The sequence below is a fragment of the Nelumbo lutea genome, chromosome 1 (genome assembly GCF_056320005.1).
Source record: "Nelumbo lutea isolate HS-2025 chromosome 1, American lotus-T2T, whole genome shotgun sequence".
NCBI classification, from domain to species: domain Eukaryota; kingdom Viridiplantae; phylum Streptophyta; class Magnoliopsida; order Proteales; family Nelumbonaceae; genus Nelumbo; species Nelumbo lutea.
In genome coordinates this window covers 126,209,745-126,228,299 of record NC_142684.1, presented here as the reverse complement: position 1 = coordinate 126,228,299, position 18,555 = coordinate 126,209,745, and the positions used below count along the sequence as shown (strand labels likewise).

General features: G+C 40.4%; 1 protein-coding gene across 9 annotated transcripts in view; it reads left to right on the top strand.

Annotated features, from left to right (window-relative positions):
- Positions 1-573: 573 nt before the first annotated feature.
- The window catches only part of LOC148877395 (DNA/RNA polymerases superfamily protein), a 44,360-nt gene continuing 26,378 nt past the window's right edge, over positions 574-18,555 (top strand). For 4 of the 9 annotated variants that reach the window (XR_016113286.1, XR_016113295.1, XM_088986328.1 and 1 more), the window contains exon 1: positions 574-814. Coding sequence is in view for 4 of the 9 variants with exons in the window: in XM_088986328.1 (XP_088842454.1) it covers positions 736-814 (79 nt within the window). In the remaining 5 variants the exon portion in view is untranslated. The remainder of the gene's footprint in view (positions 815-18,555) is intronic. The other 5 variants (XR_016113294.1, XM_088986316.1, XM_088986310.1 and 2 more) reach the window with 5 other exon arrangements.

Genomic DNA, 18,555 nt, shown 5'->3' with positions numbered 1-18,555 from the left:
ATTGTCCCAAGCATCGAATGTTGCTTCTTTACCTGGCTGGAGTAAGATTCAACGGTGAAAAAGTCAATGACTGCCTCTTCTTGAGTCGATGGAGTGAAGAGACATTGAAAGAGGATGAAAAAATGACAAAGACTTTTTAGGATTACTCTTTTCTGGGAGTGATAGAGTTTGGATGAAAGATCAAAGAGCTGCATTCCTTGTACGATTGAGTTTGGGATTAGAAATAGGTCGAAGGGAGTTTTTTGGTCGATTTTCAAATGATGGTATTTCAGTAAAAGTATATTAACTTACAAAAGGGTAAAATGGATATTTCAAAAAATTGATGCAATGGTTTAACGTTTTCCTTACGGAAGGGAGGTTTTGTCAAATTTTTTAAAAGTTTGGGGGAGGTTTTTGTTAAAATGAAACTAAAGGGGAGGTTTTTATGATTGTTAGAAACTTTAGGGGATGTTTTTGCATTTTACCCATTTATCAAAAACGTCAGCAGGTATAAGTATTTTACTATTTTCCTTATTAAATAACACAAAATTGTTTATCAGTTTTCTCAACAACCAAACGTAGCTTTGAATTTTACGTCGAGGATCGAATGGGAAATTCAACGGAGGCAAACCAAAAAGACCGCGAAATGGATAAAAGTCTCTAGGTTTATAGTACAGGGCTGTATATCTTTTCCTCATTTCTCATTCCTTTTATCCCGTTGGTTTCTGAAGTCTGACAGACAGCAATTGGGGTAAGATGCAGACGGGCGAGACATCAGAGCAAGGAGCCAGGCCATGGCTATCTTACCACACCGTATACACAAATGCCAAAGCAGGTATAGAATTCTTGATCGGTGTACAATTTTACGGTTCGAATAAATAAACCTATCGAAGAAATTTATCATTCAAATGGGTTCATCTCGGTGTTGTTTTTTCGACATTTTCTTTATATTCAATAAAAATATACCAATTGGGGGTTGGTATTGAAACAATATCTCGTTGAAAGTTGAAACTCTAGAAGGCAGGTTGGTGGCACTTACAATCATTATGAACTTATTTATTTGTTTTTTCTTTATGCAGAATGAATCATTAGATCTTACATTCTTTTGTGATTATTCGTTTGTTTTAGTAAACAAGAAACAGAGCAAATAAATAGACAAGGACTACTAGATTGAACGCGGTTTGGCTATCTGTTCCTACGTCCACAGATGAACCTCGCCAAAATTTCACTAGGTTGTCAACTGGAATTACAAACCTAGCTTCTTCTTACTAGCTCTTGAAGAACAATAGTTCTCTCATTAACCGCAGTTTAATATCAATAGAGAACGAAAATACTCAGAACACCCTTGTATGGGCAGTAGTATCAGCAAATAATTGACTAACTCTATCCCTACTGTTTGACTATTGTCTAATTGTCTTAAAGTACCCCTACTGTTTCTGACTTGCCATCGTTAAATCATAATGGAAAAAATAAAATATCGAATTTGCCCTCTACTATTTTTCAAAATTTCAAAATAAAACTCAATTGATAAAAAATTTCCAGAAGATGAATGACAGACGTTAAAGAAGAAAAAAATCAAATCAGGAACAACTGATGAATCTACAAACATATGGACTGAATAACAACTGACAAAACTTCTTTGAAAGAGAATGAGAAATCAAAACCACCTCTCCACACGTGGGTGCCAGAAACGTATAACGAGTAAAGAAGAGGTCCACGATGAGATATAACAAATAAAACAATCAAAAAGGGGGAAAATTGAAAAATCCAATCCCTCGTATTATCTTCGGTCAAAAAAATCCAAAATCTGATGCATTTGTTTCTATTGTTATTCCTTTTTTTTCATCTTTTATATCTCTCCCTACGATACTTAATGCATTTATTTTCTATCTGTTATTCCGAAAAAAGATCTTAGAAGAAGCACAGAAGCACAAGTGGAGGCCGAACAGGCTAGAAACAAAATGGAAGTGGGCAGGGGCAACGTGACTTCAAGGCGACAGTTTGGAACAAACATTGCGACTTTCCAAATTGCAACTTTCCATTCTCCAAATTGTCTTTCCAGATTCAAATCATTTTGGTTCAAAATGAAATAAATAGATAAGTGAAAACTTCTCCTTAGTTTTTCAATTCTCCCCTCATGTAGCTACAATCCACAAAGAAGTGAAGCGAATGAAGTCTTGCAACTTAGGTTTGTTGACACTACCAGCATTTTTTCTAGAGATTGTAGCAAAGGGAAGCTCACAGATAGCAACAGAGTCACCATAGCTTGTAGCGAAATGTGATACCCGCACACCACTGCTCCCAACAACTATCGTGAAAAGGTCGGAATCGTAGTGTCGAGGCTCCGTGCCTTTTTTAGACTCCTCTCGGACTGTGAAGAAATCATTCACTCTCCCATTGACTAAAATTGAATAATGGCAAGAGGAGAGGCAACCATCTATCCATTTACACCATTTGTCTCCAAAGCCGCACTCCCAAAGCACCTCTAATAGAAAGCTACACTCTACCAAATTGTAGGCCTTTTCAAGATCCAATTTGCAGACAAAACCTTGAGTTCCCGATCTTCTCATCTCCTCAACACACTCATTTGCTATTAAGATCTAATCAACTATTTGTCTTCCTTGAACAAAAGCATCTTGAGCTTGACTAGTGAGAGAGGGAAGCACCTTTTTGATCCTCAAGGACAAGACCTTATCCAAAATCTTTTGTAGGCTTATTCCTCTAGTACTGATTGTTGGTTAGGTGAAGTTGTTGGACAATGTATGCCTCTAGCTCAATGAGAGCTCTTAAGGCATCTCTCTTGACACTCCATGACCAATTGGTAATGGTGGCATGCCTTTTGATGCAGGATGAGGCATCTTAGGGTGAATGATGGGCCCATTAAAATTGCTCAGCAACCAAAGGCAGAGGTTATAACATAACTTATGGGAGTTAGGATTGTAAAGCAGAAATGCTTCTCCACTTTCATAAAAAATGAGGGCTTGTTTGTTTCTTCTAAACTCTTGTCTCTTAAGAGGAATTTTTTAATTTTAAGAGAAAATTGGGTGTTCGTTTCCTTTTATCTCTTATTTCTTAAAGTGCAATCATACAACCTTTTGTTTTCCAATTATACCCCCAAAAGACAAACAAAAACTCTCATATATAGGGTCAAAATGGACATTGGATGATTTTCAGAATTCAGAATTTAAAACAACATTCTTTGCATTCAGAGTTCAGAGGAAAGAAAAGTTCACCAATACCAATATACCTCTTAATGTAATTATTGCACTTTTAGATGCTGGACTTCAGAGCAAACGAATAGGCCTTGACTCTTTAAACGCAATCGGGTGGAGCAGGAAAGTTGGCAGTGGACCATGGAGACTTGTTTATTTTTCAACAAGATAAGGGGAGCCATGGAGTTTATTATTTCAGCTCAGATCAGATTGATTCCAAGGGAACTAAATGTAATAGTTGATGGGCTTGCTAAATCAGGAATTTGCATTCCTGTACACTTTCTCATGTACCTTTTCTCTAATAAAAGTTTAGAGCTTCCTTAGAGAATTTTTTTTTTAGAATTTAGTGAAGTTGAAATTGCAGGTTTGTCACTTTTCTTTTAGCCTAAGTTTTAGGTTGGCAAAACTTGCCATATTGGCATGCTTTTGTGTCATTAGCTGTGTTTCATGCAGTGACTCTCCTAAATGGATGAAGTCTGTATTGAACACTTGTTGAACTCCAATGCTCCATGGATTCTTGAGTGACAATTCCATGTGACACTTTTTATTTCTCTTTAATTATTCAACATTAATAAACAGCTAATGTACACAATGAATGCTATTTTCCTATAAAATGTTATCAAGTAACAAAGGCAAACTTCTAGACCTTTTCTAGAGGTTTATAATGTTAAGATTCAACAAATATGGATTGCTTTAGTAGTTTATTTTTTTATCAATTTATTTTAGTAGTTTATTCTTTCTATAAATGTGCTCATGAGTCCTTGTTTCATTGTCTTGCTGAGCCAGGCTCCAGGACATGTGTCGGATTATGGTTCCTGTGTCCATGTCCATGTAACATCGGTCATTAGATAGGCTATTTAGTTATCTATACTAACATATGGATGGAATGACCTGGGGTAGTTGTATGTTGTGAACTTGTCTACATCTGGACATAACCAAAATTGATCTCCCCACTTAGCGGAATAGTGAATGTAAATTGATGGCTGTTCCTTGGGGATTTTAGGACCTGCGGAGAAGTTGCTTTTAGAGATGCATCATAGGAGATCTTCCTGACCTATTCAGGCCCTATTGGCTATGGCAGCTTTCTCAGGGCTAAAATAAAAAGCATTATTACAAAAATTTAGGGTTATGATAGTTTTAGAAGTTTAGAATATGGGGTGGGGACATCACAATTCACAGCTAAGATCTTCCCCTGGACCTCAGTCTACAGAAATTTTCAAAAATCCTCTCATACCTCTACTTTAGCCCTCAGTTTTTTTTCCCTCTTTTGAGTTTTGTTCTTTTTTGTAAGTAAATATGAGAAGATTTCTGCTTCAGAGATGCTCACTGTATGGGCCGGTTCCACCCTCTTCTCTGTTTTTTGGATATCAAAAAAAAAAAAAAACACAAAAGAGTCATGCCATCGGTTAAACCATTAAAAATTCATTGGCACAACTACTTTTTGGCTTCAATGACAATACTCAAACCATCTTTTCCCTTTTTGGCCTTTCACATGTATGGGTGGCAATTGGGCAGGTTTGGGTCAAGCTTCAACTCAACCCACCTAACCCATTAACATTTTAGCAAGTTTAGTTACATAAGATGTTAAAACTAACATATTCTAATAAACTTATCAAGACATAGCCTAATAGTAAAATTGTTTGTCTATCATTCGGGTGTCTTGGGTTCAAATCACATTGAAAGCATTAATTTTTACATTAATAGAGGTGTATTTTCAATCCTTGGCCGGGCTGCCCAACCTTGCCAATGGTTCAGTGAACTGACCAGTTCAGAGTGATGAACTCCATTGGCGACTTGTCATATGTATATATATATATATAAACTCCATTGGCGACTTGTCAAGCTGGATTGGCTTGATAATGGTCACACAGTGGAGTGGATGGTTGATGCAGTATTCTGTGTGGACAGAACCTACTCTTTTAATGGCTGCAATCTCCAAGTCTGAATAATGACAACTTTGGCTCCAACAACGAATCTTCTAGTGGGCCCAACCACTTGGAGGCCCAAATCACTAAGTAGTCCAAGGCCCACAAAGCTGGCCCCTAAGTCTCCAAATTCAGGTCCAGAACTTGAATTGCATAAGCTGCCACTTCTTGTTCTAAATTCTGTCCACTTGGTCCATCTTCATTTCCATGAATGGTTCAACTAGTCAGCTGGGCCACTTAACTTTGCTAGTAGTTTAAAGAGACACTGTAAAATCATGTGGTGAATCTTCTTCTATAAATCTGAAGAAAGTGGAGGAAAACAATGAGGGGGAGAGAGGGAAGGAAGAGAATGGGGAAATTGAAAAGAGTGCTAAGGAAGATTCAATGGCTGAATTTGTGGGGAAACTTGGGTGTAGAATTCAGCACCTGAATGAGTTGAAAACAAACTTGAAGAAAAGACAAGAAGAGGGGAAGGTAATGTTAGGTTGAAGTTTTCCATGTATTGATGGTTCGGCTGATAAGAGTTCTTATTAGCCTGTATTTGAGTTCAAGTTGTTATGTACTGGGCCTGTGTTAATGGGCCTAAGTTTGTTTAGTGTTTTTAAATTGTCTGGGTGTCCCATCACTAATCAGGGGCATTCCAGTCATTTTCTGTAACATTGTACTGTACTCTAATATAAATAATAGTACTGTCGACTGGGTCATTTAGTTCGACATTCTCAGCATCTCTTGGTCTTCTCCTCTCTTCCACTGCTTCGGCTACAACATTTCAGCTTTCATGGTATCAGAGCATTAAGCACCTTCCTGGTTACAGCCGACGCCATCTCCTCTCTCTTGCTGTCTTTCTTTTCTTTTTTCTTTTTATCTGGGTTGCTGTCGTGAAACCCTAGGGTTGTAGGAGAACAACACAAGGTTCGAACCTAGGGTTTCCCTTGGTTGTAGGGCGCAAGGGAAGTAAGACCCAGAAGTTGATGTCCTACTAGATTGTTTCTATTAGTTAGTAGCTATCGGCTACTAAGAGAGGTCTGTATAGGACAGACCTAGTTGAGGACTGATTCTAGCAGTCCTAGTATTGGCCGTAAGGGGGAGAACTCTCTTTACAGTTGCAATACTCGAAGCTCAAGTGGAGTCTGCATAGCACAGTGGTGGAGAGCCCTCAGTTTCAGGTCGTTTACCAGCCCAGAACACCTCATTTGCTGCTGTAACTGAACTGCTTCAGAACTGTGACAGTCTCGGCAAGTCTGAAACAGTGTTGGGAGCTGTCAGAACCTTCTTCAATTCTGCAACTAGTCTCTTTTTCAGCACTGTGATCTCTTTGGCTAGTCTTAAACAGTGTCATCTACATAGAGGCTGCAGTCAAGATGTCTTCAATATCCGAGAGGTTTCTTCTAGAGATAACGGACCTGCTGCAAGGTCTTCAAATCTGGAAAACCCTAATCTGCACAGCTTGCAGATTACAAGTGTGCTGCTGGATGAATACAACTTCAGGGAGTGGTCCGTTTCTACAATGCTTTTTATTACTTCCCGTGATCTCATAGGCTACTTAGATGGGAACAAGAAGGAACCTGAGGTCGGCAGTGCAGAGTATGCTGTGTGGCGCAAGGAGAATGCCACAATTATGTCCTGGTTGCTTGCCTCTATGACTCCTCGGGTTGCCAGGACTGTTCATCACTTTCCTACAGCAGCCAAGATTTGGGAAAAGATGTGTAAGACCTATGGACAGAAGAAAAACAATGCTAGAATCTACAGATTGAATCAAGACACAAGGGGATATGACAGTTGCAACATACTTTGCAACTCTGGAAGGTCTTTGGGAAGAACTTGACCATCACTTGATATTGGATTAGGAAAATGCCAGGGACAAGGAGAGACATGATAAGCAGATTGAATTGCCCGAGTTACACCATGTTTATTATCTGGTGAGGAATGAAGAAGTCAGGAGAAAGGAGATGCAAGTTGACTCTTAGACTCAACCAACCGAACAATTTGGAGAACATTCAGCCCTGGTCTCTGCTGAGGGAAACAAACATCCAGACAAGAAGCACCTTAAGTGCACTCATTGTGGTGGTGAGAGACATGTAAAAGAAAAGTGTTGGGTCCTGTATCCTCACCTAAAGCCAGCTGCATTGAGAAAGGACAAGAAGCAACAGAAGGGTCATGCGGCAAGTGGGATTCTTGTCACCAGCAACAATGGTGACAACTCACAAAATATACCAACTGTGTCTTCTTCTCCTATGGGGCAAGTTGCTGATTCCTCTGGAGCTGGTGCTTTGGGCTTCACTGCTAGTGAGGTAGAGGTCCTTACCCGGGCATTAACCCATCCAAGGAATAATTCTTTTGCTTCCACCTCTCTTGCTAGATCAGGTACAGTCTCTGCCTTTAGTGCAACTAGCTCTATTGACTCTACTTCTTGGGTTATTGATTCCGGTGCAACTGACCACATGATACATATGTCTTTATTCTCTTCATATCATTTGTTGTCTGGTCAGGATAAGATGAGAGATGCTGACGGGTCTTTCTCCACCATCTCTGGAAAGGGGGTGGTTGACCTAAGCAAGGACCTCTCTCTTAAATCAGTTCTACATGTTCTCAGTCTTACCTCAAATCTCTTCGGAATTTGAGATCAAAGACTTGGGCCATTTGAGATATTTTCTTGGGATTGAAGTTGCTAGGTCAAGAGAAGGAATCTACATATGTTAGCAGAAGTATATTATTGACCTCCTAGAGGAAACAAGCATGATAGGGTGTAGGTCAGCAGATACTCCAATAGCACAAAATCATGGCCTACAGGAATCAGTAGGGGAGGACTACTATGATAGAGAGAGATACCAAAAATTGGTAGGAAAGCTGATATACTTATCTCTCACTCGGCCAGATATTGCTTATGCTGTGCATGTTGTTAGTCAATTCATGTACTCTCCAAAGATCCCTCATATGAAAGCAGTTGAAAGGATTCTCAGGTACTTGAAGACTTGCCCAGGAAAGGGAATTCTATTCAGGAAAAACAATAGAATTGAAATTGAAGCTTATACTGATGCAGATTGGGCAAGTTCTGTTGGAGACAGAAAATTAGCTTCAGGGTATTGTACATTTGTGGGAGGGAACCTAGTCACATGGCGCAATAAGAAGTAGAATGTAGTTGCTAGATCAAGTGCGGAAGCAGAATATCGAGCTATGGCTCACAGGGTTGCTGAACTCCTATGGCTCAGGACCCTTCTTAATGAGCTTGGCGTTAAAGCTGAGGGTCCTCTCAGACTGTATTGTGACAACAAGGCTGCCATCAACATTGCAAATAACCCTGTGCAACATGACAGGACAAAACATACTGAGATTGATCGACATTTTGTTAGAGAGAGAATAGTCTCGGGAGAACTCTGCATTCCTTATACTCCATCTGAGATGCAAATTGCAGATGTATTGACTAAAGGGTTGGTTGCAACAAAGTTCATGGACCTTCTTGGCAAGCTAAACATGATTTGACATCCATGCTTAGCTTGAGGGGGAGTGTTAGGTTGAAGTTTTCCATGTATTGATGGTTCGGCTGATAAGAGTTCTTATTAGCCTGTATTTGAGTTTAAGTTGTTATGTACTGGGCCTGTGTTAATGGGCCTAAATTTGTTTAGTGTTTTTAAATTGTCTGAGTGTCCCATCACTAATCAAGGGCATTCCAGTCATTTCCTGTAACATTGTACTGTACTCTAATATAAATAATAGTATTGTCGACTGGGTCATTTAGTTCAACATTCTCAGCATCTCTTGGTCTTCTCCTCTCTTCCACTGCTTCGGCTACAACATTTCAGCTTTCAGGTAAGAAAGTGGAAGTTGAGTGAGGTTGAGAGTAGTGATTTAAAAGGAGCGTGTAGGCACATAGGCAAGGCGCATTTTAGGGTATGCACCTCGCCTAGGTCCTAGACACAACCCTTTCAAAAGGCACATGCCTGGTGCGCCTTGTGCCTCAGCCCAAGCGTGCACCTTTTGAAAATTCCACGCTTTTTTGGTTTTTTTGAACCTAGCTATTGGGCTGGGGGCTCCGCTCCCCGGACCCCACTCCCTGTACCTAGTAGTTGGGCCAGGGGCTTTGCTCGCTCACCGAAGCTCCGAGAATCCCTTATTTGCTAATGTTGTTCATTCATTCATCATAATAAAAATCTTCTTAAAAATCAATTAAAATTATAAAATCATTATTTTTGTGTAAGAACTAAGAATTTAAGACCCTAACATGAAGGCTTGCCTTGAGGGGCATGGTACAAAGGTGGCTCGTAGAATCTGGAATGTAATATGTTTTATATCACATTAGCTACTTTAATTAATGCAATTGAGGAAAAAAAGAGATTATGGGTTTTACATGCTTGAAAATGTTTTATATGTTTGGTTTTATTTTTAAATTTTCATTTGAATACACTTTACATGTTATGTTATAATTGTTTTTTTTTTAACATTTATTTTAAAATTTAAGTTTATATTTTTATTAGTATTATGTTTAATATTTTTTGAATTTTTTGGCATTTGTTTTTTGAATTTTTGACTTTTTTTTGATTTTTTAGCATTTGTTTTTGTATTCTGTGCCTTGCTTCAAAAAGGCATGCGCCTCGCCTTGTGCCTCGGGCACAAATTGACCCCTGTGTCTTTTTTGCGCCTTGCGCTTTTAAAACATTGGCTGAGAGACTGAGATTAGATGTGGAGGGTGATAAGAAATTTAGTGAAAGGAAGGGGAGAAGAAGAGGAAGCAATTAGGGGTAGAGTTTGGGGGGCAATAGGAAGCCGATTGGAAATGAAATTGATAAGTTGGAATGTGATAAGATTTGGGAATGCAAGAAAGAGATCTTTGATACAGGAAGTGTTGAGGAAAGAAGACCTAGACATAGTGATCCTTCAAGAGTCTAAGTTAACAAATTTTGATACAAGGTGCACCAGAAGTGTTTGGAGAGCAAGGGGAATAAACTAGGCAATGAGTCCATCCTGGGGCTCTTTAGGTGGCATAGTGACATTTTGGAAGAATGAGGTTTTAGAAGGGATGGAAGAGCTTATTGGTAGGTTTATAGTGTTTGTTAAGTTTCGGCAGTTAACGAATGGTTTGAGTGGGTTTTGACAAACATTTATGGTCTCAATGGCTATAGAAAAAGAGAGGAGTTGTGGGAGGAATCGGGAGATATTAGAAGGTTGTGGGAAGGGCCTTGGTGCATAGGTGTTGATTTCAATGTAATCAGATCTGCAGGGGAGACAAATAATTTGAGGCAAAGAGCTACAATAAGTATGAGGAAGTTTAATGAGTTCATTAATTCCTTTGAACTAAAAAGAATTGCCTCTGTTACATACCCATTTCACTTGGTCTAGTCTTCACACAAACCCTATTTTCTCCAATCTAGATAAATTTTTGTTTACTATTGATTGGGAGGAGCATTGGGGAAACTTGGTCTCCAAAGCCTTGCCTAGGGTAACTTTTGACCATTGGCCTATTTCCATTGCCAAAGAAGGTTTGGGTGGTTGGGGTCCAACACCATTTTGATTCAAAAACACGTGGCTATGTCACTCGAGGTTTGTTGGAAAGATAAGGGACTGGTGGGCTGAAAGTAACCCAAGGGTGAATTGGGAAGGGATAAAATTTCATTGGAAGTTAAAGGAGCTGAAATCTAAATTCAAGAAGTGGAATATTCAATGATTTGGAAGGCTTGATGAGAAAAAACAGGAAGTGATAGATAAAATTGAGGAGTTGGACAACAAGGAGAATGAAGGGACTTTTGTGGAGAGGGATAAGGAGGAAAGATGGATTTTAAGGAAGCAATTAGAAGATCTGTTATACAAGGAAGAAGTCAGTTGGAGGTAGAAATCCAGACACAAATGGGTGAAGGAAGGAGACAGTAAGGGAGGAGAGGAATCCGTCACGAAAAAGAAATTGTTTTAGTTGGCAGTGCTGAAATAAGTGATCCCGTTAGAAGCCTAGAAAAGGAGGAGAGGTTTAGAAGAATCCCTATTGAGAAAGTTGTGGAGAGAGAAGTCAAAATAAGTAAAAGTCTTGGTCTATGCTTTTGGGGGGGGGCGAGGAGTTTGCCAACAGGGCCTTTGAGGAGTTTGAGAGAAAGAGGATAGAAGAGAGGCTAAAGAAATTGGAAGCTAGAGAAAGAGGAGACAAGTGGGATGAAGAAGATGATAGGCAAGAGGAAAGTTTTGAGGAAGAGGATTAGGAAGCTTTGGTGTTTGGGATTTGCTTTAGGGTCATTCGATTAGGAGAAGGGTGTAGGTGGTCATCTTGGAGTTTTGTTTTTCTTTGTTTTGAATATTTTGATATGTCAATGTCTTTGGGTGTATTTGTCTTTTAGTGTTTGTTTTTTCTCTCGGGTGATTTCTAGTCACCTTTCTCTTTGTATTCTCTTTTTATTTTAGTGAAATTTCTTTGATCCTTCAAAAAAAAGGAAGGAGACATGAATACAAAATTCTTTCATGCTATGGAAAATAGTAAAAGAAAGAAAAATTCAATCTCTAAATTGGTGGTTGATGATGTAACACTCAACAATATGAGATAGCAGGGCCCTTTGTGGATCATTTCAAATCTATTTATAGGAGACCCCTAACTGGAAGAATATGGCTAGATGGGGTTGGATTGGCCTAGTACCTGAGGATCTTAAGATTTGGCTTGAAAGGAGTTTTGACATGGAGGAAATAAAGGAAGCTGTTTTCTCAATGGATAGAACTAAAGCACACTATCTGGGGTGTGGGGTCTTGGGAGGGGAAGAGCAGAATATCTTAGAAGAGTTAGAGATGGCTAGGGGAGGATTGAAGGAGGAAGGAGATTTTATCATGGCAACAAGCTGGAGAAGGACCTTGAAGGTTGAGGCTAAGCAGTTTCTTTTTGAAAGCTTTAGGGTGAAAGGGAAGAAAGCTCTGAAAATCAGAGAACTAAACAAGGTTATGGTATTACTGGTCGGGAAAGAAGCTGTAGTTTAGCTTCATCTTTGGACCTCAGAGGTGTTTGATTCTATAGCTGCTCTGTGTAAGGCAAGACTGGAAGGTTCCTTTGTGGAAGACCTCCATTCAGCTGCAATTTGCTTGAGTAATGTGCATCTTCAAGATATCCCTTGTTCAGTAAAGCTGATGGTTGATGGAGTGTTCTATGTAGCCTGGCTGGTTATAGCCATTGAAGTTGCCTTGTGGAGTGAGGGGAGAAGGAAGGAGGATGAGAAGGTTGAAGAAGAAAGGCCATGTGGAAGTGAGGGATTGGTGTATTCAAATCTGGCTGACACTTGCACTAAAATGGTATTCTTGGGAAAGGATAACTCAAAAGGAAAGTTACCAGCAACCAAGGGGAAAGAGCCATTAGGAGAAGAGGAAAAGGTGGTGAGCTACAGGTCTTATGCTTAGGTTCTGACAGAAAGAGGGAGTAGGGAGAAGGCTATTCAACAGGTTTCACCAAATAAGAGTGGTTCTAGTTAAAGTGGAGAGAAAGGACAAAAACATTCTTTAAAAAAGAAAGGGGGTAAGGCGGTAAGAGTAGAGGGACACGTGGGCACAAGTAGAGAGGGAACTTGTCTTAGCCATAGGAAAGTTGTTCTAATGGGCCTAAAGAGGGCAGGTGGGGTGGGTTGAGTCATTTCAAAGACTGATTGTCAACATGTCCTTAAAGGAGTGTTTGGGTCTGGCCTAGCCAACCCACTTAAAATTAAGTCATATGACCACTTAAGTGGTCACGTGGGCCAACTAAAGGGACAAATGATGGACTCTAACTTTGGTCCATCATCTTCTCCAATTCAAAGGGACACAGGGAGGGGAGGTCCTAGGAGTTTCAGCTCGTTGCAGTGGAGACCTGTGTCAGCGTCGGAGCTAGGCTCGCCGGAAAGACGTAATCCAAGAAGCAAGAGAGCCGATTTAACAGGGGGCGTAGCAAAGGAGGACGATTTTCTGGAACTCAGTGAGGAAGACTTTGAGTTTGACGAATTTGAAACTTCAAGTATTGGGAGTTTTCGGCTAGAGAAATCCCTTGGGTTTTGAGGGGATGGAAGTTTTGACACAAAGCTGCTTTTCTTGGAGGAAGATGAAGGCAAAAAAGATGACGGTGAGACTGTTATCATCACCTCTGAAGCCACCTTGGAGGTGGGTAGGGAAGAAGAGAGGCCAACCAGCTTGGGTATTGGACACTGCCCGGGGGATCCAGAAGCTATCTCGAGGTCTCAACAGGTGCAGGGTGTTGCGGTTTTGGTTTCTAACTGTTCTTCTAAGCAAAGTAGGGGTGTAACCAGTAAGGGGGCACCGATTTCTCAAGTTCAGCCGCACATTCAACTTCAGTCTAACACTGAACCTCCGGAAACCAGTTCTTGTAGGTTTAGTCCCAAGACAAAAACTTTCTTTGGAAGTCCTTCAACAAAACCATCCTCTCTAGGTATGTTAGTCTTTGATTTTAAGAATACTAATGAGCCTTCTATGAGTGCAACAAATTTCATCCAGACCCTTCCATTGTCTGCCACAATCCAGTAAGTTCCGATTAGAGATAAGGAAGAAGGGTTTAATGGAGGGAGTATGGAAGCTGAATGGAAGGCACAAGGTGATAAAATCTGGGATTTAGTCTGTGATTCCTTTGAGGAGCTGACTAGGAGGGATGCAGAAGTTGGATACATTGAAGAAGACTTGAATCTACAGGAGGCTAGCCAGAGAAAAGGGAAGGAAAGGAATGAGGGTGAGGGAATGGGGAAGCAACCGATGAATCAAGTGGCTGAAGAGATGGGCTTGAAACTGAAAGAAGTAGTGAGTGTCATAGCGTATTCCAAAAAGAAGGGGAAGAAGGAAAAAGATCATCCAAGAAAGAGGAAGCTTTCAGAGGTAAAAAGATTAAAATCAGATGTGGCAGTAGACTTAGAGTTCAGTACAAGGGGGGAAAGAAGGAAAGGAACCAAGTAAGGGATGGTGGTGTCTAGGGTGGAAAAGGAGGGTAATAAAGGATTTGATTAGAAAGGAAAACCTGGATATAGTCTTGCTTCAAGAAACAAAAGTGGCAGTTTGGGATAGGAAATGGGTCATAAGTGTGTGGTGTTCTAGAGGAGTAGGGTGGTCTTTTTTGCCGTCCTACGGGGCTTCAGGAGGTTTAGTGACTTTGTGGAGGAAAGAGGTAGTGGAGACAATGGAAGAGCTAATAGGTCGGTTTACGATTTCTTTGAAATTTAAGGGTGTGGGAGAAGAGTTTACCTGGGTGATGACGAATGTCTATGGCCTGAATAGATATGGAGAGATAGGTGAAATGTGGGAAGAGCTCTATGATATAATGGGTTTGTGGGAGGGTCCGTGGTGTTTAGGTGGGGATTTTAACGTGATTAGGTTTACAGATGAGACCAATAACCCCAATTAGGCGATCACAATTAGCATGAGGAGATTCAATGAGTTTATTAATGAGTGTGGTTTGTTAGAAATCCCCCTCCAACAAGCTGTCTTCACTTGGTCCAACCTACAATCTAACCCGAGATGCTCTAAGCTGGATAGGTTCATCTCTAGTTCAGATTGGGGAGAGCATTGGTTAGGTCTGTCAGCTAGGGCCTTGCCAAGAGTCACTTCAGATCATTGACCGATAAGCATTGGAACTAGGAATTTCCTGAGTGGGCCTAAACCTTTTAGATTTGAAAATATGTGGTTAACACATCCAGACTTTACCCAAAAGGCCAAAGAGCGGTGGAGTGAAGAAGTGGTGGGTACCCTTGGGAGGGGTGCCAAATTTCACAGGAAAATTCAAAGGCTAAAATGTAAAATTAAAGAGTGGAACGGGGAGCATTTTGGGAGAGTGGAGAGAAGAAATTAAGTGTTATTTCCCAGATTGAACTTTTGGATGAAAAAGAAGGACACAACTCTCTCTCAGAAGAAGAAAGGACCTTAAGATGGAATCTGAAGAGGAATTGGAAGAGATAGTGCTAAGGGAAGAGATGTGTTGGAGACAAAAATCAAGGCATCGATGGATTAAGGAAGGGGATGGTAATACTAAATTTTTCCATGCAATCGCTAATGGAAGAAGGAGAAAAAACTTCGTGGAAAAGTTAGAGATTAATGGCGAAGTAGTGGATGATTAAGAGGAGAGTGCTAATGTTTTCATGAATCATTTCAAGGTAGTTTACAAAAGACAGGGGGATGTGAGGCTTAGAGTGGATGGGTTAGAGTGGCCTAGATTGGACTAAGAGGTGGCAAATCAGTTGGAAAAGGAGTTTGAATTGGAAGAAATAAAGGGAGTCATGTTTTCAATGGATAGATCTAAAGCTCCTGGACCTGACGGTTTCACTATGGCTTTCTTTCAGGATTGTTAGAATATCATCAAGTTAGATATGTTGGTAGTATTTGAGTAGTTTGCGAAGACTCACTTTATAAGTCCGGGGATCAATTCCACCTTCCTGGCTTTGATCCCTAAAAAGGTAGAGGCTGTTCAATCGAAAGACTGTGGACCCATCAGTCTAGTGACTAGCATTTATAAAATTTTGGCCAAAGTGTTGTCGTTAAGGTTAAAATCAGCCCTGCCAACTTTAATAAGCCAATCACAGGGGCTTTTATTCAAGGTAGACAGATCATAGATCAAATCTTGATAGCAAATGAATGTGTGGAGGACTTCAAGAGAAGGGGGAAGAAGGGTTTTGTATGTAAACTGGACTTGGAGAAAGCGTATGACATGGTCAATTGGTCTTTTCTGTTGGAAGCCCTGAGGAATTTTGGGTTTGGAGAGAAATGGTGTGGCTGGATTGAGGCTTGTTTAAAAACTTTCCATTTTTCAGTTTTAGTTAACGGAGTGGTTAGATACTTCTTTCCAGCCTCTAGAGGGTTGAGACAAGGGGATCCTCTTTCTCCTTTCCTTTTCACCTTGGTAGCCGATGTATTTAGTAGGCTCATTTCGAGAGCTGATGGGTTGGATATGTTTAGAGGATGGAGAGTAGGAAGAGAGGGTATTGTGGTGTCACGCTTGCAATTTGCAGATGACAATCATTTTTTGTGAGTCTGGAGATTCCTCAAAGTCTAGAAACTTGAAAGTAGTAATAAAATTGTTTGAATGCGTGTCGAAGATGAAGGTCAATTTTGAAAAGAGTTGTGTAGTGGGGGTAAATTTGGAGATGGAGGAATTTAGTGAGGTAGCAGAGTCCTTAGGTTGCCTTACATCTAGCTGGCCCTTGAAGTACTTGGGTATGCCTCTAGGAGATAATCCAAGAGAAGGAAGATTTTGGAATTCGATCGTAGAAAAATGCACAAAGAAGCTAGCAGTTTGGAAGAGAAACTACATTTCCCTTGGAGGTCGGATCACTTTAATTAGAGCTACTCTTGCGAACTTGCGAGCTTGCGAACTTACCTTCTATCCATCTTTAGGATGCCACAAAAGGTGATTTTGAAGGTAGAGAAAGTCATGAGGGATTTCTTGTGGGATTTAGGGGAAGGGAGAAAGGATCATGTGGTTAGGTGGGAAATAGTGTGTAGGAGGAAGGAGCAGGGGGGATTGGGATTAGGCAATATAAGGAAGAAAAATACAGCATTATTAGGTAAATGGCTATGAAGGTGGCCTCTAGAAAGGGAGAGGCTTTGGCATAAAGTGGCAAGGAGTGTGCATGGTGTTGTAGACAATGGATGGGATGCTGGTGTATCTTGGCGTGCTACGCTGAAATCCCCATGGAAGGCTATTCATGGTATTCTTCCCGTTTTCCTGAACCTGATTAGGTATGATGTTAGTACTGGAGACAGGGTTTTGTTTTGGGAGGATGTTTGGATTAGTGATTGTGCCCTCAAGGACCTCTTTCCCTCCTTGTATTCCATCTCGTGTTTTAAAAACGAGCCAATTTAAAGGTTTTGTATCATTATCCTTTTCTTCTGGCATAAACTGGAATCTGGGTTTTAGAAGAGGTTTGAGAGATTCTGTAGACTCCCGTATTTGGAAGCCATTACCTTCGGGTTCCTTTTCTTGTGCCTCCTTCTTTGCTTCCTTGTGCTCCTCTCCATTGCCTCAACCTTTTCATAACAAGGAAGTTTGGTCCAAACCTGTCCCTCTTAAGGTTGGAGCCCTTTGTTGGGATGTCTCCCTCGGGAAAATCAACACTTTGGATGTTTTGCAAAAAAGAAGACATAGTCTTTGTATCTCTTCTAACTGGTGCACCCTATGCGAAGGTAATGAGGAAAGTTGCTACCATATACTAATCATTTGTCCTTTTGTTGTAGGCCTTTGGGAAAAGCTTTTTGATCTTTTTGGGTGTAGGTGGACAAAATTGGTGCAAATTTGCATTCTTTTTGATCCTACAACTTTTAGGTGGCCAAAGAGAAGAGGAAGAGTTTTGTGGAGGTGTGTTAGAGATGCTGTGGTGTGGACTGTATAGGAGGAACGAAATGCTAGAATCTTTAATGACAAGGAGAGGGATCAAACATGTGTGTTAGAAAGTATCTTATGTAGGGCCATAAGTTGGGTAAAATCCTTGGATCTGTTTTCCACCTACACTTTCGATGACATAAGGAGAAATTGGGAACTAGCTAAAAGTTTTGCAATCAGAAGCAAGCCGGTGGTGGATGGGGGGAGTCTTCAGAAATGATGAGAGTCAGATTGTAGCTCCATTTTCTGGTCCTATAGGTGGGGAGACTCTGTAAATGCAGAACTCCAAGCTGTATTACAAGGAGTAGAATATGCAAGAGAGTTGGCAGTGAAGCGTTTAATGATTGAAGGTGATTCCAAATTGGTTATTGGATGGCTAAAAGAACTAGAGACGACCACCTGGCCGTATAGGGGGGCTTTGAGAAGATTTAAGTGGCTGACTTCAAATATTTAAGTCACAGTTCAATGGGAAAGAAGATCGGCAAATGGGCTGGCAGACCTTCTAGCTAAGCAAGGAGTACATAGGAATCAACTCTTCCGGGCTCAATTGTAAGCTTTATGATGTAGTTTGGAGGCTGCACCTCGCGCCTCTTTGTGGGGAATTGTATGATGAATACTTAGTTCTTTATTTAATAAAATTTTCATTATCATTATCTATCAAAAAAAGGAAAAAACTAAAGCACTGGGACTAGATGGTTTTATAATGGCTTTTTACCAAGATTGCTGGGACATTTTGAAACATGACCTCTAGAGAGTTTTCAATGAGTTCTTTGAGAGAGGTGTGATAAACCCTAGGTTGAAATCTACCTTTCTAGCTTTGGTTCCAAAGAAGAGTAGTGCTGTTCACTTAAAGGAGTTCAGACCTATTAGTTTGGTAAACAACTTATATAAAATTATTGCTAAGGTTCTCTTAAGGAGAATTAGGGTTGTGCTTCCTCACATCATTTCCTAGAACCAAGGTGCCTTTGTTAGTAATAGGCAAATTACTAATGAGAGTGTGGAGGACATGAAAAGGAGTGGGGGAAAAGGAATCGTGTGCAAGCTGGATCTAGAGAAAGCATACGACTTGGTGGACTAATTTCGCTGCAGTTCGGGGCTAAATGGTTTAAGTGGATTCAAGGTTGTTTAGAGTCTTGTAATT